Genomic DNA, 21,645 nt, shown 5'->3' on the forward strand with positions numbered 1-21,645 from the left:
GCAGTAAACCCTGTTGCTATGCAGTAAACCCTGTTACTATGCAGTAAACCCTGTTGCTATGCAGCAAATCCTGTTACTATGCAGTAAACCCTGTTGCTATGCAGCAAACCCTGTTGCTATGCAGTAAACCCTGTTACTATGCAGTAAACCCTGTTGCTATGCAGCAAACCCTGTTGCTATGTTGCTATGCTACTCACCAGCCTGCTGTTAGGACCACAGGATGAAGGCTAAAGAGAAGAATAAAAATAAAAATAGAAACTGTGGAAAGAAAAGAAAAGAGAGTCAGCAGGTCAAAGGTCAAACATGATTTCACTATTCTGATCAGAACCCTACATCTATAGAGTTTGTATGGCAACCATGGCTGTTACTATAGTAACAGCTGACCTTTAGAACGTTGCCATGGTGATGTTACAGAGGACATTGTTAACAGAGAGAAAGAGGTCGAATCCACACACTGTTCTGATAGCTCACAATAATTCTATGTTTCAATCTCACAGATCATCAGGAACAGTGATCAATACTGTGCAGATTCTACCTCTTTCTCTTTATCTATCATTGGACTAACTGTGTGTGTATATGGCTCTGGTCCAGTCTGACAGTCTATCATTGGACTAACTGTGTGTGTATATGGCTCTGGTCCAGACTGACAGTCTATCATTGGACTAACTGTGTGTGTATATGGCTCTGGTCCAGACTGACAGTCTATCATTGGACTAACCGTGTGTGTATATGGCTCTGGTCCAGACTGACAGTCTATCATTGGACTAACCGTGTGTGTATATGCCTCTGGTCCTGACAGACGAGAACTTGCTTTGTTTTCTAACATTTTCTGTCTTCATTTTTTTCTCCTCTTTCTATCTATCCTTACCTTCTCTTCTAGCTCTTTGATCTGTCGTTTCTGTGCTTCTATCCATTCCTCCAACTCCTTGTTCCTCTAGAAAGACACAGGCACACACACACACACACACACACCGAATTAGCAATTAATTTCTCAAAATAGCTCTTAAAGTACTTAGCAGAGAACAAGACAAACAAAATTAGATGGTAAAATTAAACTTTATTGATCCCCATGGTGAAATTAAGTTGTTCTAGCAGCAAAAGTAACAGTTTTCAAAAGGGAAAAGATAACAGACAACTCAAATATAAAAACAATAAATAAATGAACAAAATAGTAGTAGAAATCATAAATCTAGAAAATGTGCCCAGTAGAGCTCAGACCTCCTCCATGTCTGACAGCCACCTTTTGGTGATAAGCCACGCCCCCTTTGGCCAATCCACATGAAAAGTTAATCAGTTCTTCCTTGGGCCATAACCAACCTTCATACCACGTTTTGTGTAAATCCAAACCCAACCGTACCTAACCCTAACCCTAACACAACCGGTAGAGATCCTGCTGACGGACGCACACACAGACGCAGGTGAAAACATTTCCTTCTTGGCAGAGGGAATAAAAGCAATAAAATAGAATAGATGCAGTTGTGCAGTGATGTAACAGTTTCAACATGTTAAGGAGACTATAAAAGTGGTGAGTATGGGGAAAGAAATGCATTGCCAACATTTATGGATTGTTAATTGTTACAGACGATACTCAGCTGCTTACTTAAATACAGATTACTAAATATGAAACATTTGCTGTATATATCGATAAGTAGATATAAGTAAATATAGGAAAATATGTATGTATAAACATACTTGCTATATATGTATAAATATATGTATATACAACACAGTGTTGTAAAAGTATATATACATATATACGTGTGTAATAGTGGAAGCATTATGAAAAATGGGAATACAGATTGTGAAGCAGATGTGTGAATTTACTGCGATAGCTTTGGTGAAAATTGTAGAAAACAAAGAGCAGCAACACAAGGAAAAATAAATAAAACCTCTGGTTCCACTGCGTTCAGCCAATCCTTGACGGACGGGCGTTTACTGACCTGTTGTTTTTTTTTTTCAAAGATTTTTTTTGGCATTTCTCCTTTATTGGACAGTCACAGTAGAGAAAGTTTTTTAAGGTTTACCTGTTGTGCATGCTGCAGTAAGTCCATTCTCTCTCGGAGGATCTGGGCATCTCTCTCTCTTAGCTCGCCCATCACTGCTCTTTTCCATTGGTCCATTGCTCTTCTAAGCTCCTCCCTCTCTTCCTCTGTCAGTGCTTCAGACAGACGACCCCCCTCTATCTTCCAGCCCTCCATGCTGGATCCTTCTTCCTGCTGCAGAGCCTCAAACAACATGGCTTCCAGCTCCAAGATCCTCTGGACAGAAAGACAGAGAGACAGACAGAGAGAGAGAGAAAGAGCAAGAGACAGAAAATTGGAAGGTGACATTTTGCAGTTATTTCTTGTGGCCAGTAGAGGGAACTTCTGTTCATTAACTTCTGAAAGTAGAAACAAGTAAATCTGGATCAGAGACAGCAAAGCCAAAATTGCTTTGTGTTGAGATACAGAGATAAACTGCGTTTACCAACAGCATTTGGTCAAAGTTTTTGCCAAATGTGGCTGTCAGCCTGTGACCTGTTACATGGGAGAGAGACATCTATGGTATCTGTAGTCCTCTCATGTAATTAATGCTGGAACAGGTTGCTGATTGAACACCAAAGGAATCGCTCAAGCATGTGAGCATGTGCTGGACGATTACCTGGAGCTACCAGAAGATGAAACATCCTCTACATGTACTGTATGATCAAACAAGGAAATTAGAGTGTTACCAAATTAGCCTGGTCCACAGACAGTAGTTAGTTAGTTGTTAGGGTTAGTTAGTTAGTTAGTTAGTTGTTCGTTAGTTAGTCAGTTAGTTAGATGGGTTCATTCGTTCGTTTGTTCCTCCGTCCGTCCGTTTGTTCTGTAGCTGGTTAGTAATACTGACCTTATGAGCCTGGTCCATTGACTGTTTCCTGTAATCCAGCTCTTCATCCAGGTAACCCTTCTGTTTACTGAACAGGTCCTGAAACACACACACACACACACACACAGATTTATACACACATAAAGTTTGTCACTGTAGAAACCTGATGATGGGTGTGCTCCATTGGCAACTGTGTTTTCTGGTGATGACCAGAGGTCAGAGGTCACTCTGGTACTAGAGGGTTCGGCTCTGTCAGGTTTCCACGGTGATAGATACCAGCCATCCTCCTATCACTGCTGGGAATAAAACTAGCAACCTTCCTTTAATGGTCTGGGCCAACCTGCCGGTTCATGCAGCGGCAGCAAAATGGTAACAAGTGAACCGGCTTCTTAGCAACTGTGTAGTAATAAAGAAGTCTTCATTCGTACCACAGACTGTCATCCTCCTTTTGTCCCATCTGCTATCTGACTGAGTCCTTAATAAATCTGCTGATATTTTGTCTTCAGGTCCAAAGAATGCATCTGACAGCCATGTTTCTTCTCACTTTCTCTGATCAGAATCTCTCTCCGATCTTTCCTGTCACTATATGATGTAATATCACTAATATTTAATCACATAGAGATCAAACAACACTTTGAAAACAAAGCTTTTATTAGGGTATTTATTATTTGTTTACCTTCTCACTCGCAATGTCCAACATCTTCTGCTGCAGAGCAGACTTGGTCACTTCAATGGACTCCAGCCACTGATCACACAGACGGACAGACAGACAGACAGGTAGACAGACAGACAGACAGACAGACAGTTAGGGGGTTAGTCAGCTGGTTGGTAATTCATGCCTCACCTTCTCTAACAGTGTGAGGACCAGCAGTCGGTCAGTCAGCTACATAACAAGGTAAACAGAGACAGATAAATAGACAGGAATGTAATAGACACTGTAGGGATGTTTGTAGATCGATGGCCTGAATGACCTACTGATGTGGCTGTTCATTTGTATTTTCTTACACGCTGAGTGTGATCATGGCTGTAGCTGGTCAGTCAAAGAACTAATGCAACATGCTAAGCTAATACAACATGGGGAAGTAGCTCCATGCTCTAGTTTACCAGCTACTGTAGAAGCAGTCTCACTACCAGTACTTCTAGCAATGTATCCAGATTCTGTGCAGAGGGGCGTTGACATTGAAAAACGTTGTCATAGAAAACCACGAATCATGGTTGAGGGGGCGGGGCTTGAAGCCTTAGTGTCATCTCAGTGTGTTTGGTGTAGCTTGTAAACAGAAACGCTCCTGTCTCCCTCTCCAGCTACGTGGAGCTCAGCGTCGCCTGGCCTGATGTATCAGACTGTTCCCAAATCCTCTGGGCAAACAAGCAAGACCGTCTAGTCCAGATACGCGTTCCACAACAGTAAACAGTTTACTAACCCTAACCCTAGGTGGGTAGCTATCTGGTCACTTAGATAGATGGTTAGATAGACAGTCCATTACCTTCTCTGCCAGCGTGAGGACAGTCCTGGCGTGGATCACAACCACCTGCTCTTCATTGGACAGATTCTGGAGGAAAATGTGTAAACACAACAACAACATGTCAACCACACATCAAAAACAGGTGAACACATTAACATGGAAACTACACGTCAACATGTTAACATAATGACAGACTAACTTTGTCAACATGTAAACATATTACCATATCAAGTACAAAGCAATATGTAACATTTAACCATATTAATACATCAGCCCATTAACAACAACTGGTCATACACACATTAATATGTTAACACTTAAATAACATATCAACCACATGTCAACAACATGTTAATACATGAACACTAGAAAGATGAGTGGATTTCGGGTTTTAAGAAGCCAACAAGCCACCAACTGATGATAAGTCTTCCCCCAACACCTGAAATAAATGCAATGCTTTTTAAAATAAAAAACGGTTCATAAATAAACAAACTCAAAGACTGTGTGTATTATTTGCTTCAGGTAACATACTGCAACATGGCCAAAGTGTTTTACCATAATTTAATAGAAAAACATAGAGGAATAATAACAGGCATGGCATTTGAGCTTTTTTATACATTTTATTAAAAATGCAAAGAAATAAAACACTGCATGCCAGCAACTGTAAGCAATTAGCAAGGGCTAAGTTTCAGTTTGGATTCTGGCATTATTTCGCTGTTCCCACATTAGTGACATTTTTGTCAGTATCTTCATCATCATCATTATTATGCCATTAGTCAAATGGGCAATTTGATAATAAACACAAAAAGTCTTAAACACACACAGGCACAAATACATTATATAGATACATTGTCATGCTACAGAAATAAGTTGCACACCTGATTCAATTATGTATGTTACATTTTACATAGTCTAAATCTTTTTGTCCACAGTATAGGCCAAAACAAATTTGGTGGTGTCATAATAATGAATCTGACTGCAGTACTCAGAGTCCATTTCCATGGGAACATGGGTATAGTGTAGGGTCCTAGCCTGTTAAGCCCTAGCCCTAGCCCTAGGAAAAAACGCCTAAAATAATATAACCCAAATAAATCAGGAATAGCTCCTCAACCATGAGGCCTATATGCATATTTCTGGTCTCCTTTGATAGGTAAGAAGCTAAGGAATATGAATCCATTGTAAGTAAACCTATCTCTATTACCATTCCAGAGTAAATGGAGATGCAATAAAGGAAAAAATAAGATTTTCATCCTCGCCTCGTTTATAATTCTAAATTCTAGTTAGTACAGAGGGTATAGTGTAGGGTCCTTGTTAGTACTGAGGGTATAGTGTAGGGTCCTTGTTAGTACTGAGGGTATAGTGTAGGGTCCTCCTTACTATCGAGGAGGTAGTTTAGAGTTCTATTTAGTATGTAGAGTTTTAGATCCTATAGCACTCCTCTATACATAGATTGGTGAAATATAGTGCCTAGTAGACACATTCATGTACAAAGGAAATGCAACATACACTTACGGCGTTATCTCCCAGAATATCCAGCTTCTTCATCAACTCAGTTATCACAATGTCCTGCGGAACGAAAAGAGATGATTCATTAAGCTAACCAACTAATTAACTCCTTGTTTGACATACCAATAAACTAACTGACAGATTGGGCATTCTTGTTACTGTGTGTGTTGTAATGGCTGTTGGAACATCATTAGTATGGGGGGTGTAATGTAGGGTCCTAGTTTGTATGGGGTACTGTGGGGTCCTAGATTACCCCCTAGAGAGGGGTTCTAGTTAGTGTTCAAGTTAGGACTGGAGGAACAATATATGTGATGTTGGTATGTGACCTTAAACCAAACCAGACCAGATGATGCAATCACCCTTTCAGCCAATCAGTAACATTTATAATCAAGCAGCAATAATAAATCAAATACTGTATGTATGTTTATATGTATATAGTATAGTGTATGTTATATATGTAGGTAGTATATATTAACTACAGTAATTTGAGTATATAGTATACATATATATATATATTTATATATATAGTGTCATGGGACCGGCTGTCTTTTCACTCCCCAGTCCTGCCATCCTCCTGCCAGCCACCAGATGTCCTCGGACTTTCCCTCCTCCTGCTACACACACCTGTCTTCCGTCAGCCCATTCGCCCTGTTACCTTGTTCCCCCTTCACCAGCCTGCTTTCCACCTATCACCTCCCAGACTCTCCCCTGCCAGCCAGCTGTCCCTCATGTGTAATCAGTCTGTGTGTATATCTTGTCTTGGTTCTTTGTAGTCTTTGGCTGCGGTCGAATAGTCTTTTTGCTTAGGAAGGTTCCTAACTGAGTGAAATGACCCGGAAGTACCTAAGTGGCAGCCATGATAAGAGCTGTTCGAATTCTCTAAATGCTAAGGAAAGGTGCTTCAATGCTTCCTTACTTAGCTCCTTTAGCATAGGATACACTGGACCATCCTTTACGGAAGGAAAGGAGATAATGCCGCCCCACAATTCCTTGCGACGCACCATTCGGCCGTTCACGAAAACAAATGATCATGACCGACAAGAGACGCAGATCAACATGCAAGTTACCGTTGCTTATTAAGCATTTTCCATCTTATGCCATAACTTGCTAATATGTTTTGAACTTTCAACAACATGTTAAACCCAGAGGCGAACTATAAACATTACGTTGCTGTTGTAAACTGATCAAAGTGAAGTTAACGTTGTAGCGTAACCTATTCTCAGTTTGCATTAGTTATTTCATTCTGAGCATTGTTGTATTGCAGCCTTTAGGAATATCATTCATTAATTTTACACAGATGCTGAAACCCTTGCCTTGCTGTAATAAAGGCCTGTATCAGCCAGAACAAATTAAAAGCACAATAAAGTCAACATTTCAAGGTGTTAACTGAGTTGTGTGGTGGTTCTTAAGCTGTTATATACATAGGCTTACAATCAGATCATAATCAGCATATCGACCATAACACAGAAGTCTGTCTTTCAGGAAAAAGGGATATGAGACATTTTTAGCCAGATGATGTTTTTAATTCTTCATCATGTTTGAAACTTAAGAATGATGATATGTACAGTAGTAGATTTGTAGGCCTGACATGTTATGCCTATCTTGCATGAATTTAACAATTATTTTCATACAATCAAACTAATTGGGATTCATGTCGATAAATATGAGCGGACAGGAGGGTGAGTGTGAGCAACCATTCTCAATGTGAAAACCATTTCGTTTCACTTTTGTGACTGGTCGCCTATATTCCTTTTTATTTCAATTCCAACCTTGGTGATGAAGCAATACTTTTCACCGGGTCGTCCACGTTTATATTGCCTGCATGAAACACGGTAAGAACACAGGGGGCGAAGGATCTAAGATGCGCTTTTAGTCGTCCATCTTCGGAGCATTGTAGTTTCACACGGCAGACCCACGTCATTAACATCCGCCGTCGCATAATTACGTAGCCTAGTGTCAGTGCAGTCGGATTCTCTACACCGCGGTTGTCTTTTCCTAAGCCCTTATGAATTCTCCTTCACATCGTCCCTTGACCTCATGATGTTTTCCAACAAGGTCAAGGAAAAGTGGTTAGGAATAGGAGTTAGGACGTATTTTTTTGACTATTCGACCGCAGCCTTTGTCAGTTCGTCTGTTTTAGTTACCCGCTTTGTTCCTGTTGTGTTTGTTACATGTGGGGTTACCTGCCTTGTCATCAGGGTTTCGTGTTGGTCTGCTTAGACCATTCTGCCAGGTTTGATATCTTTGTTTTGCCTTTTGCCTGTCGGCCTGTTTTGTTTTTTTCCCTTTTTGGATCGCCTGCCTTCTTTTTGTTCCTCTGCATTACTTCAGCTATTAAAGCTCTACTTTTATCTAGTTCTGTCTCTGCCGGTCTTGCATTTGGGTCCTAGTCTCTGCTCCCCTGACATATAGATATATAAAGTGTGTATGCTTGGACACATGCAAGGTTTGGTGCTGATCTGGTCAAAAAATGAAAAGGTTTTAGGAGAAAAAAACTTTTCAAGGGATTCAAAATGGTGGAAAATTCAATATTGAGTACACTGATGGTCCTGGAGTCAAATTTGTAGAGCAAGGATTGTTGGACATAAAAAACAGTTGATGTCAGTCAAAGTTGCAGTGTGGGAGATATGGCTTGTTAATTTTTTACCTTATTTGTAGCACCCCCTTGAGCCAACCAGTGTAATTGTGTAAATTCCAGAACATAGCGGTGACATTCGCTGTCAATTCAAGTTGATAAAAATCGGACCAGTGGTGACAGACAAATGAAGACCAATACAGAATTCCCCATAATGAAATCAAACAGGTTGGCCTGTAGTGTGGAGGTAGTTGGTGTTCTAGTTACTGTTCTACTGATGTCATACTGAGGGTACAGTGTAGGACTCTAGTTAGTGTTCTAGTTTGTATACTTACAGTGACTCCCTCAGCCTCACAGTAGAGCTGCAGAGGACTGAGGCCTTCTGGGAAATGCAGCTGTTGGAAGTTGATGGCAGGGGAACGCCGTTCTCTCTCCTAAACAGTAAACACGGTTGGAGGAAACACTGTAAGCAGTGATCAGACATTCTTCTTTACAAAACAATGCAGACATGACATTATATCCATAGCAATGCACACATGTACATGTACACACATACATACAGTGGACATCATTCTACACACTCTTTTAAATGCACTACTTTTTTATTGCCTAGATTAGAAGATTATAAATGGAAAAATAAAACATATTGGTTGTGTTCATGTGCACTCCAGCTATAATGGGGGTTGTAATTCATTTTATAACAACACAAACACCTTCACCTGAAATACATTTAAAGTGACTCTAATTAGATCAATTAAAGCAAGGATTTTACTGCATTTTGTTGCATAGTGTGTATGAGTAAACAGAGACAAGCATGAGCAACTCTAGTTAAATAAGAGTGAGTTCTTAGTTCACTAGCCTGGTTAAATTAAAATGTTTCTTAGTCAGTTCTTAGTTCTTAGTCAGCAAGTCCTGTTAAATAAGAAAGAAGAATGTATGCTCAGTCACTAGCCAGTTGAAATGAGGATTCAAATAGTTTAGGTTAAGGACTTTAAGGAGATTGGAGTTAGGGGTCAAAGGGTACAGCTGATAAATCTATTTTGATCTCCATGTGACATCTAAGTCCACTGTAACTCTTAGCTGGTGGCGCTAACATTGAATTTTACTGATCTCTAGTTAGCTGGTGGTAGTATCCTGCTTGGAGAAAATGTTGAAACAGTAGAACTCTGTGATCAGTATGTAATGTCATGATGATGTCATGATGATGTCATGCCATAATCTAAGAAACACATCAACTCTGTAAACTCTTCTTTAACTTTGCTGTTTTTGTAATCATCACTGTTATTGTTGTTACTGTCCAGAAATATTCTATGTGATGAATCTATATATTTAATATGCAATTTATTTCATTTTATTTTACTTTATTTCTATCTCATTTATGTTTGAATCTATGCTTTGGCAACATGTGCACATGTACGTCCTGCCAATAAAGCTCCTTGAATTGAATTGAATTGAATTGAATTGAATTGAATTGAATTGAAGGTGCTAATGCTCGGTTAACATTGGGTTTTACTGTATTACTTCCCTCTAATTAGCTTCTAGGACGACATTACCTCTAGTTCTAAGATTCTAAACTCCAACAGTTCATTTTGGTCTTTGGCATCCTGGATGTCGTTTTTCAGTCTCAGCTCCTCTCCTTCCATCTGCCTCACCTACAATAGCAAAATAAAGATCCAGTAAAATCACATTAGCAAAATATGCAATACAATCTTATTTTTATATTTTATACAGACACCGTCCAGGGCTTCAATTCCGATGACTCTGTCCCCTCCCTTTGGAACCAACATGTTGCACCATAAGATCCATAAAGCTTTTTTTTTTTACACCTAAAAACCTGAGCCTGAAATTAATTTTAAAAAGCTCTCATATAGGAACTAGTAGAAAACTGAACTGGATATATGGTCCAGTTTCTATTGAGTGACATCGTGTCGAATGAAGACTTGATGGAAAAGCCTTGGCCTGATCCAGACACAAGCTGATCTGGTTTCAGATCTTTTACAGTGAAATTTTCAGTTTCCTGCAAAAGGCAAGTGATGTGATACATATTACATATTATCTATCACATCACTATCAAGTGAGAAATAAACTTGAAATGTTCTTAAATCACAAGACATGTTGAACAGCAAGTGCTTTACCTTCTCCACCAGTTCCTGGTTCCTCTGATACAAGGCCTGCTTCTCCTCCACCCACTTCACATCCTGAGAGAGAGAGAGAGGGAGAGGGAGAGAGAGGGAGAGAGAGAGGGAGAGGGAGAGAGAGAGAGGGGGGGAGACCTTTAGGAACAGATCTGTCAGTAGTAACCCTAACCCTAAAAAGGTCTAGTCTATGTTAAATATTCTATGTTCTATACTCTCCATTTTATGTTCTACATTCTTCAGTATGTTCTACCTCTCTGGTTCTCATTGTTCCTCTGTTCCTCTGTTCAGCAGGAAGATACGCCTCTTTCATCAGTATTCTAACCTGGAACCAATCAGAATAAAGATAATATTTCCATCCTTTTCTCATCTAGTCATTCTACCTTTCCTCTGCTACATCTCTCCTCCACCTTTCCACCTCTCCTCTCCTCTCCTCTCCTCTCCTCTCCTCTCCTCTCCTCTCCTCTCTAACTCAATTCAATTTCCTCTCATCTCTCCTCCATCTCTCCTTTAATTGTCCTCCTCTACCCATCTTCTATAGGCTAATGGCAGTACTGTGTGTGTGTGTGTGTGTGTGTGTGTGTGTGTGTGTGTGTTACCAGTCCTTGCTGGTTTAGCGCTGACTCCAGGTCTTGGATTCTGGTCTGATATCGACTCATCTCAGTGAGCAGCTGCTCTCTGGTCTGTAGAGAGACAGAAACATTAGTGCTGCCCCACCGAGGATCAAAGCCCCGCCTCAGGCAGCCTGGACCACAGACGGGACACCTGGACAGGGATCGGACCTGTGGCCTTATGGGTACGGGACCCTCCCGGACCACAGACGGGACACCTGGACAGGGATCGGACCTGTGGCCTCGTGGGTACGGGACGGTTTGTTACCTTGATCTCCTTCTCTGCGTCGAAGCTTCCTCCCACCGTCTCCTGCAGCAGAGCGTAGGCTCTCTGCAGCGCCTGGTACTCCTGAGTCAGCTGTCTGTACCGAAGCTCCGCCTCCTCACGAGCACAGCCCTAAAACAGTCAGTTAACCAGTCAGTTAACCAGCCAGTCAGTTAACCAGCCAGTCAGTTAACCAGCCAGTCAGTTAACCAGCCAGTTAACCAGTCAGTCAGTTAACCAGTCAGTTAACCAGCCAGTCAGTTAACCAGTCAGTTAACCAGCCAGTCAGTTAACCAGCCAGTTAACCAGTCAGTCAGTTAACCAGACAGTTACCCAGTCAGTCAGTTAACCAGCCAGTCAGTTAACCAGTCAGTCAACCAGCCAGTCAGTTAACCAGTCAGACAGTTAACCAGTCAGTTAACCAGCCAGTCAGTTAACCAGCCAGACAGTTAACCAGCCAGTCAGTTAACCAGTCAGTCAGTTAACCAGTCAGTCAGTTAACCAGCCAGACAGTTATCCAGCCAGTTAACCAGTCAGTCAGTTAACCAGCCAGTTTGTAAGCCTCACACTGTGTGTGTGTGTGTGTGTGTGTGTGTGTGTGTGTGTGTGTGTGTGTGTGTGTGTGTGTGTGTGTGTGTGTGTGTGTGTGTGTGTGAGCTACCGAACACAACCAGCCTCATAAAATAAAGAGAATGACAAATAGAAACCTGAAGCCACGGAAAGAAACAAATGAGCAAATCAGCGATCCAGTCCTCGACATGCGGACCGACCGCATGATATCCTGGACCCGCCCGGCCGGGTCGGTAACCATGACAACCAGCAGGAGGAGCCACTGAGGACCGGCTCAGTTTCTCCTCAAGTGAAGCCACATTTTAAAACTCAGCTCCGCCCCCTGCAAGTGCTGTTGAATAACTAATGAGGTGAGAGATAGGTCAGCAACTGACAACAACTGACCTACAGAAGGGACAACAACTGACCTACAGTAGGGACATCTACCAGTAGGGACTAGGGTTCGACCGATATATCGGTTTGCCCACATATCGGGCCGATGTCAGCCTTTTTTTGAATATCGGATTTCGGTGTGTCCATGTCTTTCCTCTCCGATATGAAAGATACACAGACAATAGAAGTTTAACTCACGAGTCCTTACAGTAATCTGTCCAGGTAGAATATAATGTAAAGTTAAACGATGGCTAGCTAAACTGCAGTGAGTTCAGTAGCTCAGCAGCCACACCATCAGCTATAAACATTAGCATGACCCTAAAACCTCAATCAAATAATACTTTTCATACTAGCGTGTTTATGTGCAAGTGAAGGCTGGTTGCCATTTGTTCTTCATGAGATGGTAAAGTGCTGGCAGAGCCCATATCAGCCTCCGATTAGCCACAATATCAGACGTCAATGGCGGAGCGACAAAGTTTTCAGTCACGCTACTTATTACAGTGTTTTTCAACCGAAAAAAATGTATTCGACGGATCATCACGCGACCGTGTAGCTCCACCATGTTTGACTAATAAAGTTATTTTGACTCAAGGCAGGGTAAGTACCGTAAAGACACGTTTAGACCCACAACAAAATATGAAGAGTGACGGCTCACTGACTGCAGTCCCTAACCCAGGCAGTAGGTGGAGAGATAACTGTATGAGCCAATTAACACAGAGACAAAGCTTTCTGTTGACAGTCGCTCTCAGGACATTTTATTTTGCAGTTGCAGCATTTTTTTCTTTGCACATTTTATTTATTTCATGTTTATTGAAAATATAATTATTTCAGTAATGTTTATTATTTTCAAACATTTTACATGAGGACATACAGTATATACTTTGTCTGCATATGTTTGTGTCAGAAATATGACTTAAGACTGTTTACAATACCAATGAAGGTAAAAGGAGAGAGAAAAAAGCTTTTGTTGACAGCAGGGCTTTTATCATTTTGTTTATTCAAACATTTCTTAGGGTTAGGGTTAGGATTAACCCTCATCAAAAAGGGATTTGCCCTAGTAATAGTTTCTTGTTTATATTTTTGCATAGTAAATATGAAGATATTCAATATCGGCACAAAATATCAGCTGTCGGCAGCTTCAGTTATAAATATCGGAATCGTATTGGCCTTAAAAAACCCATATCGGTCAATAACCTACAGGGTTAGGATAGAGAGACAGAGGACAATCTTAAACTTTAACTGAATACCGTTCCACCGGTCTGGATCATCGGCCAGTGGTGCGTTCACTGACCACACCACCAGAGGGCAGTGTAACACCTAGCCAGCTAAAGGGCTTTTTACTAGAATCCCCAGCGTCTCACCTCCAGGACAGATCCAACCCAGCAGGAATACTGTTAGTTTAAAGCCTTTGATCCCTAAACAATATGTGTGTGTGTGTGTGTGTGTGTGTGTGTGTGTGTGTGTGTACCTCCTCTGGTTCGGTGTCGGGGGTGTGGTCGGTGTGGAAGGACAGAGAAGATCCATCTGAGTCCACAGACGCTTCTTCATCATAACCATAAAACGTCTCTATGACCTACACACACACACACACACATTCATAAATACATAAATAATAAATTCATAAATTATCATGAGCCACACCTGGAGTCAGGTAGATACACACCAGGTGTGGCTCATGATAATTTATGAAATAAATCATTAACCTGCAGGACATCAGAACTCCAGGACAGACAGGTAGACAGGCCGACCGACAGACAGACAGGCAGGCAGACAGACAGGCAGACAGACAGAGAGACAGACAAACAGACAGGCAGGCAGGCAGACAGACAGATAGGCAGAGAGACAGACAGGCAGACAGGCAGTCTTACCCTGCAGGCTCTGAAGCCTCTTTTCCTCCTGACAGTGACAGAGTCTTGTCGTCTGTATCTCATCAACATGTCTCTCTCCTGGAAGAGAGACACTGTTAGTACTAACACAAGTAACAGTAGTTTTACTAATAGTACTAACACTTTTACTAGTAGTAGTAATAGTGGTAGCAGAGGCAGTAGTGGTACAAGTTGCAGTAATCATAATATTCAGTACTTACTATAACGCTCTTTACATAACCAGCTGTCTCCAGAGCCTGAAGAAAGAAACTTAATTTTATCATTCAACTTTCTGATCCAATGTAATAATATAATACACAATATAACTGACACTTCTTATCCAGTTTTAATATTAATACACTAATCCTATGACTAATACACTAATCCTCATCCAGCTGACTGGGTAGATTGTTTCCATACACTAAAAAAATCTCAGTTTGTTCAATGAGGTTGTTTGCATTAGCTCTTCTGCTTCATTAAAATTAATGTAAAGTAATTAATTGGTAAGTTGGTGAGGTGATTGACTGTTTAGAAAAGTAATCAATACATTCTCCTAAACATTTCAGTGACTTTGTCACTTGTCACTTGAAATGTAGATAAATTATTATGGACAACATATTTTTTTTTAAACCAGAAATAGTTATATGTCCCATGCATGATATTAATTTATCTAGCATGTTCTCAAACGGCGGTCTGGAAGTATGTGGGTGTAGGACCGGACCATGGTCTGGAGGTATGGGGCTATAGGACCAGACCATGGTCTGGAGGAATGGGGGTGTAGGACCGGACCATGGGCTGAAGGTATGGGGGTGAAGGACCATGGTCTGGAGGTATGGGGTTGTAGGTCTGGTCCATGGTCTGGCGGTATGGGGGTGAAGGACCATGGTCTGGACGTATGGGGGAGTAGGACCATGGTCTGGAGGTATGGGGGAGTAGGACCATGGTCTGGAGGTATGGGGGAGTAGGACCATGGTCTGGAGGTATGGTGGTGTAGGTCTGGTCCATGGTCTGGAGGTATGGGGGAGTAAGACAATGGTCTAGAGGTATGGGGGTGTAGGTCTGGTCCATGGTCTGGAGGTATAATAATAATAATAATACATTAGTCTTGTATAGCGCTTTTCTAGGTACTCAAAGATGTTTCAAATACAGGGTAAAATCATTTAATAGGTAAATTTATAATAAAAAAATAACAGACAAGAATAAAAGTAGGTAGATAAAACTAGAGGAATCATGAGATGGAGGGAAGGGAGAGAGAGGGAAGGAGGTTAACAGGTGAAAGCGAGCTTGAAGAGGTGGGTTTTGAGGACCTGTTTGAAAGATGGCAGGGTGTTAGCCTGTGGGATGTGGGTGGGGAGGGCGTTCCAGAGGGAGGGTGCAGCAACTGAGAAGGCCCTGTCACCCCAGGTCCGGAGCTTGGTCCTGGTGGTCTTGAGAGTGGTTGCGGCTGCGGACCTGAGGCATCGGGTAGGGGTGTGGCGGGGGAGGAGGTCGGAGAGGTAGGGAGGGGCCAGGTTGTTTATGGCTTGTAGGTGATGAGTAGTATTTTAAAGTCAATCCTGTATTTGACTGGGAGCCAGTGGAGGTTGTGAAGGACAGGGGTGATGTGATCTCTGCGGCGGGTGGAGGTGAGCAGGCGGGCAGCAGAGTTCTGGACGTATTTAAGTTTATTGAGGATTTTGTTGGGTGAGCCGTAGAGGATGCTATTGCAGTAGTCGAGTCTGGAAGTTATGAAGACATGGACCAGTGTTTCGGCAGCGGCAAAGGACAGGGAGGGCCGGAGGCGGGCAATGTTCCTGAGGTGGAAGAAGGCAGTTTTTGTGACCTGGTTGACATGAGGTAGGGAGAAGAGGGTGGGGTCAAGGATGATTCCGAGGTTGCAGACCTGGGTGGAGGAGGTGACGATGGAGCCGTCGATGTTGAGTGAGAAGGTCTGGGCGGAGCGGGTGAGGGAGTTTGGGCCGATGATGAGGACTTCAGATTTATTGCAGTTGAGTTTGAGAAAGTTCTGTTGCATCCATGATTTAATGTCAGCAAGGCAGGTGGTGAGGGTGGAGTGGGTGGTTGAGGTGAAGGTCTTGGAGGAGAGGTAGAGTTGAGTGTCATCGGCGTAGCGGTGGAAACAGAGGCCGTGTTGGCGGAGGATCTGACCAAGAGGAAGGATGTACAGGATGAAGAGGAGGGGACCAAGCACTGAACCCTGGGGGACACCATGGGTGACTGGGGCGGTGGAGGATTTGCAGTTGTTTATGGAGATGTATTGATTATTATTGGTATGGGGGTGAAGGACCATGGTCTGGAGGTATGGGGGTGTAGGTCTGGTCCATGGTCTGGAGGTATGCTGTCATTTCATTATTCGCTGACATTGTTTCCTACATTCAAAATCAATATCCTATGAAAGTATTTGTATTGAATATTGATGCGTAACTACTCGAGCCAGAATCTGTCTGATGCGTAACTACTCAGAATCTGTCTGGTAAATGGTTGAAGCCATTGCAGTTTCCTTGATGTGTTTGTATGATTAGGACACCTCACAGCCAAGTATGTGAGCATTTAACCCTGTGCACAGTGCAGTTATATCTGTAGTCCACTACTTGAAGGGCAGGTTTGGACAAAATGAGCATTACGTAGCCTATGCAATAATCAAATATTGTTATAGGTCCCCAGTAGTCGGAGCTGTAAGGTCATATAGTCGGTCATGTAGTAATGTTCAGGCTGTTGGTCTACAGTAAGCTGTATGGGTGTACTGAGCACCACTGTGCTTCCAATGAGCTTGTTGTCTCGATATGCTCCGGAACCTTTTCCCTCCACACAGACTCACAGGAACACAGAGCCCTTGGTGTCCGGGGACCTCATCATTTACAAATTAAGCACTGGGTGTAGGGTACCAGTGGTGGTAGGAGAGAGGTAACATGGCAGAATTTGGGGTTGAAGATGAGGTGAGCTGCCACATCTTCGAAGGAGAGAGTGGTTCAGCAGACCAGCTAGGAGAATAGTGGAAGAAGTACAACCTTTGACAAGTCACCTATGATACATTGTTGCTCTAGAACCTGATTATTTGCACTAATACTAGTAGTAGTAGAAGCAGCAGCAGCAGTAGTAGTAGTAGTAGTAGAAGCAGTAGTAATAGTGGTATTAGTACTACCTTTGACAAGTCATCTATGATGTGCTGTTGTTCTAGAACTTGAAGACGTAGAAATTCCATCTCTCTCTCTTCCTGGCTGTACCCATGGTAACTGGTAGAATGGCTGCGGTCCAGATCATTCAATGAGCTGGGTCTCCTCTGAAAACAGACCATAATAAACAGTGCTGTAACCATGGTGACTGGTAGAATGGCTGTGGTCATTTTAATTTCTGTTTAAATGATCCACTTTGTCTTTCTGTTTAATAGAATTTCCCCAAGGGGATTAATAAAGTGATATCTTATCTTATCTTAGGCCCTTTTCACAAATATGGCTGCCGTACTTCTGCAGGGTGAAACTCAGTTCTCACCAGCAATGTTAAAACTTTCTGTCACCCATAACTCTGTGTCTGACACTTATTCATAATGTTTAACATAATCCAGCTGCTGTCACTGACAGATCTTTCTGTTTTGTCAGATGACTGCGCAAGTAACTGTGATCGAGGGTCACAAAATGCTAACTGGCTAACCAAGGCTAACGGTAATTTCTGGTCTGTTAGCATTTTGTGACCCTCGATGAAATCTTTTTTTTTATAGTTGCACAGTTGTCTGACAACAGTAACAGAAAGATCTGTCAGTGACAGCAGCTGTATTGTGTTGTACATTATGTTGAAACTCAGAATAAGTGTCTCAGAGTTATGGGCGACAGAAAGTTGCTTTTTAACATTGCTGGCAATGGTGAGAACGGATCTATATCCTGCAGAAGTACGGCAGCCATGTTTGTGAAAAAGACCTATAGATACATATCATAATAAACACTGATGTAACCATAGTAACAGACTAAGTGAAAGCTGGTGCTGATGTACAGCTGACTGCTCCAATAATAAGCCAACTATCAGCTCTTTTCCCCAAAACTGTTCCATTGGAAGAACCATTGTTAGCATTTTGCTGTTCCTCAAAATGAACGTTTACAACCAACATCGCAAAGTTGATCAGTTGCAACTGCAGCTATGTTGCTGCAGTAAGAAGCAATTTAATGGCGACTAATACAACCAGGAAATAATCATTTTGTAACTAGTGAATAAATCTATGTATGAATTAAAGATTTTTTTCAGTGAATCTTTTAGTTACAACTACTATTGGCGAGGCAGTTTTGTGTTTATAGGTGTATTAATGAAGTTAGTAATGCCTTTTAGAGAGCCTACTCCAGTTTCTGTGTCCATGCTGATTAGCCACATCCCCTTTAATCTGGCCTAATGTTTCTTTGTGTTCCACTGTAGGTGGTGCTGAATTCTTGAATATGGATTCTGCCACCAAAAATAACATCCCAAAAAGAGTTTAGGAATCAGCCCTCGCCTGTGGAAGTTAGTCTTTGGAAACATTTTAACAGCAAACACTAACAGTGTTCATTACATTGTGATGTGCAACTCATGATGAGCAACTCACGATGAGCTTGGCAGTTTCTCTAACAAAGATTCATACGTTGGTGGTTAGATAGAGACTTCCATTATTAATTGGGAAACACACCCGTATTCTACAACACTGGTCCCACGTCACTATGGTAACCATTGTGTTGTAGAACGCTGGTCCCATATCACTATGGTAACCACTCTGTTTTAGAGTGATGGTGCCATGTTACTATGGTAAGCACTGTGTTCCAGAACACTGGTCTCACATCACTAGGGTAAATATGGTAACCAGTGTGTTGTGGGGGAGGAGCTAAAGACAGAGCATAAGGTCAGGGGTTACCATAGTTACCATCTCCAGGTTCTCCTGGGTGACAAAGCGCAGCTTGTTGTCAAGGCGCCGCAAAGCGAGGGCCAACTCTTCATTCTTCCTGCTCAGACGTTTATTCTTGTCCAGAAGTGGAAGAAACTGACTCTCCGCCTCTCTCAGTCTCTTCAACTAGACAGACAGACAGGCAAACAGGCAGACAGACAGACAGACAGACAGATAAACAGACAGACAGGCAGACAGACAGACAGACAGACAGACAGACAGACAGACAGACAGACAGACAGACAGAGACAGATACACATCAGCACAAATTAACACAAGCAGTATCTAAGCTTTTCTGTACCATGACATTCAAACTCCTGTTACACATAGACTTATGTGTAACAGGAGTTTGTACATATGTATATGTATGTACATATATATATATATATGTCCAAAGACAACAGTGTTTCTGCTATTGTTGGAAGACTGGTGTTCAGCTGACAATAGCCAATTTATGAGAATGCAGAGTTTTTGTAGATGTGAAGATGTGGACTGGTCTAATTATCTGGGGTCAAAATGAAAACCATGTCAGACTGCTGATCCCAACTGTATAATGTTTGTTAAAAAGAACTGTTACTTAGCATCATTTTTTAATCATTTATTTTTAACATAAACATTGCTTTCTATCAATATGTCTCTGTTTCATAATGATACTTTCACACATGAAACCTGTCAAATTGCAACATTAATATCCAATAAAGGCAGTCCTTTCTGCCTTTCTGCTTTTTTTAACATAATGCTGCCATTCACACAACACCAGCAATACCATTAAATTTCTCTGTTGTCATTTCTGGAAATTACATTTACCCTTTGCACCGGAGTCACTCCAGTTTGAAAACATGGAGGCTGAAGATGCTGAGCTTTTTTTTGCCAATCCTTAGTCAAGAAGCTGCAGCCGTTGTCTAGTGATTTGTATTTCCTTCCTACACTTCTCTTTACATGGTACAGCTGACGCAGAATAAACTCATCACCTCCTTGAGAACTTGTGATTGGCTCACACAGTTGGACAACAGAGTGTCCTGCATCAGTGCGTCCTGACTTTGTGCGTGCTTGTCATCGCCTGACCTAACTACACTGAGCTAGCAGAGCTGTGTTTTGTGTAAAAGATTTAGAGTTTGTTAAGTTTGTCCCTCTCAATGGACAGCTCATTTCATGCTCATTTCTCCAAAGTTGCCGACCTCAGCTTTAAGGAAACATTTACCCACAAAACAAAGAATATAACAGAAAACAAACAGCTGTTATGGCCAGTGGTAAAGTTCCCAAGTCTATGGTAAGTCTTCACATACCCATACAGCAATAATGTGGTTGTTATTACAGCCCTTGTTATGTGTGTGTGTGTGTGTGTGTGTGTGTGTGTGTGTGTGTGTGTGTGTGTGTTACCAATTCATTGCGTTCCTCAGACAGCAATGCATTTCGATCCTCCAGCTTTCTGACGATGGCGCTGAGCTCAGCAATCTTCAACTGAAATCTCCGAGTGTCTCTGTCCTCTTGAGCCTGCAACATACACACACACAGACACACACACACACACACACACCTGTGGGTCACTGGCTATGTCTGGAAGCCTGTAGAACATACTATGTGTATGCTGTACTGCAGTTTGTTATACAGTCTATCTACAACATTTAAGTTTTTAGCTGTTTGGTGAATGAGCTATTGCAAATTGTTAACAGCTCTCTTTGTCTGGTGTTTTCCCAAATGCTTTGAAAATTGTTGTTATTAAGCCTCTGTTAAACAAGAGTTGCCTGGATGCCTCTGTGATCAGTAATTACAGACCAATCTCCCTTTTATTAGTAAGATCCTGGAAAAAATTGTCTTCAACCAACTTAACAACTATTTAATTTCAAATGTCCACTCTGACCATTTCCAATCGGGATTTAGACCCTATCATAGTACTGAGACAGCCCTTGTGTCAGGATCAGAAAAAGGACTCAAACGCAGACTGAGGCTGAGAATACTGTTCAAAAACATCTTTACTGAAGTAGTAGGCAGGAACAGGGTCATAGACAGGCACAGGCCAAACACAGGTGGTCACAAGGCAACAGTACCAGTAGGGGTAGGCAAGCAGGGTCAGAACCAGGCAGACAGAAAAATATTCAGCAGAACAGAACAGATAATGGCGGGAACGGACTAGGTAGCAAGTTAGAACATTCTAGCAAAGACTGAAAGGAGAGTTGGTATATACAGTATAGGGAAGGCTAAATGGGCAGATGAGCTGCAGGTGGTGCAGCCGGCAGCAGGTGGGGCTGATGCAGTGATAGGAACTGATGAGGTGAAAACCAGGGGCCTATACTACGAAGCAAGTTCAACAAAGTCAGGGTATCTTTGAGTTAGCCAGCTTCACTAAACCTAACATTGACGATCCTGATAACCGGTCTCACGTAGCTGGTTATCAACTGGCTCTGTCAACCCAGGATTTACCTATCAGCTATGAGCGCGTTCACATGGAAGAGGCGGGGTTTGTAACAAATAGCCAATCACACGCAACATGGACAGATCTAGATCAGACAATTCAGAGAAGATAAGATGAAACTATTGA

The 21,645-nt window shown here is 42.0% G+C and overlaps 1 protein-coding gene across 3 annotated transcripts in view; it reads right to left on the reverse strand.

The window, feature by feature from the left end:
- Positions 1 to 207: 207 nt before the first annotated feature.
- jakmip3 (Janus kinase and microtubule interacting protein 3) overlaps positions 208 to 21,645 on the reverse strand; it is a 32,475-nt gene continuing 11,037 nt past the window's right edge. For 2 of the 3 annotated variants that reach the window (XM_071534581.1, XM_071534579.1), the window contains exons 5-22: positions 20,487 to 20,600; positions 19,077 to 19,232; positions 17,352 to 17,489; positions 14,431 to 14,466; positions 14,213 to 14,290; positions 13,813 to 13,917; positions 11,406 to 11,534; positions 11,126 to 11,209; positions 10,527 to 10,589; positions 9,945 to 10,043; positions 8,727 to 8,825; positions 5,817 to 5,876; positions 4,332 to 4,397; positions 3,524 to 3,592; positions 2,869 to 2,946; positions 2,025 to 2,258; positions 869 to 934; positions 208 to 258 (exon numbers count right to left, since the gene is read on the reverse strand). In XM_071534581.1, coding sequence (XP_071390682.1) covers positions 208 to 258; positions 869 to 934; positions 2,025 to 2,258; positions 2,869 to 2,946; positions 3,524 to 3,592; positions 4,332 to 4,397; positions 5,817 to 5,876; positions 8,727 to 8,825; positions 9,945 to 10,043; positions 10,527 to 10,589; positions 11,126 to 11,209; positions 11,406 to 11,534; positions 13,813 to 13,917; positions 14,213 to 14,290; positions 14,431 to 14,466; positions 17,352 to 17,489; positions 19,077 to 19,232; positions 20,487 to 20,600 — 1,725 coding nt within the window. The remainder of the gene's footprint in view (positions 259 to 868; positions 935 to 2,024; positions 2,259 to 2,868; positions 2,947 to 3,523; positions 3,593 to 4,331; positions 4,398 to 5,816; positions 5,877 to 8,726; positions 8,826 to 9,944; positions 10,044 to 10,526; positions 10,590 to 11,125; positions 11,210 to 11,405; positions 11,535 to 13,812; positions 13,918 to 14,212; positions 14,291 to 14,430; positions 14,467 to 17,351; positions 17,490 to 19,076; positions 19,233 to 20,486; positions 20,601 to 21,645) is intronic. The other variant, XM_071534580.1, reaches the window with a different exon arrangement.

Source organism: Centroberyx affinis, unplaced genomic scaffold (genome assembly GCF_046629955.1).
Source record: "Centroberyx affinis isolate AG114_WGS23_722 - 3 ecotype Tasmania unplaced genomic scaffold, CSIRO-AGI_Caff_v1 ptg002584l_1, whole genome shotgun sequence".
Lineage (NCBI taxonomy): Eukaryota > Metazoa > Chordata > Actinopteri > Beryciformes > Berycidae > Centroberyx > Centroberyx affinis.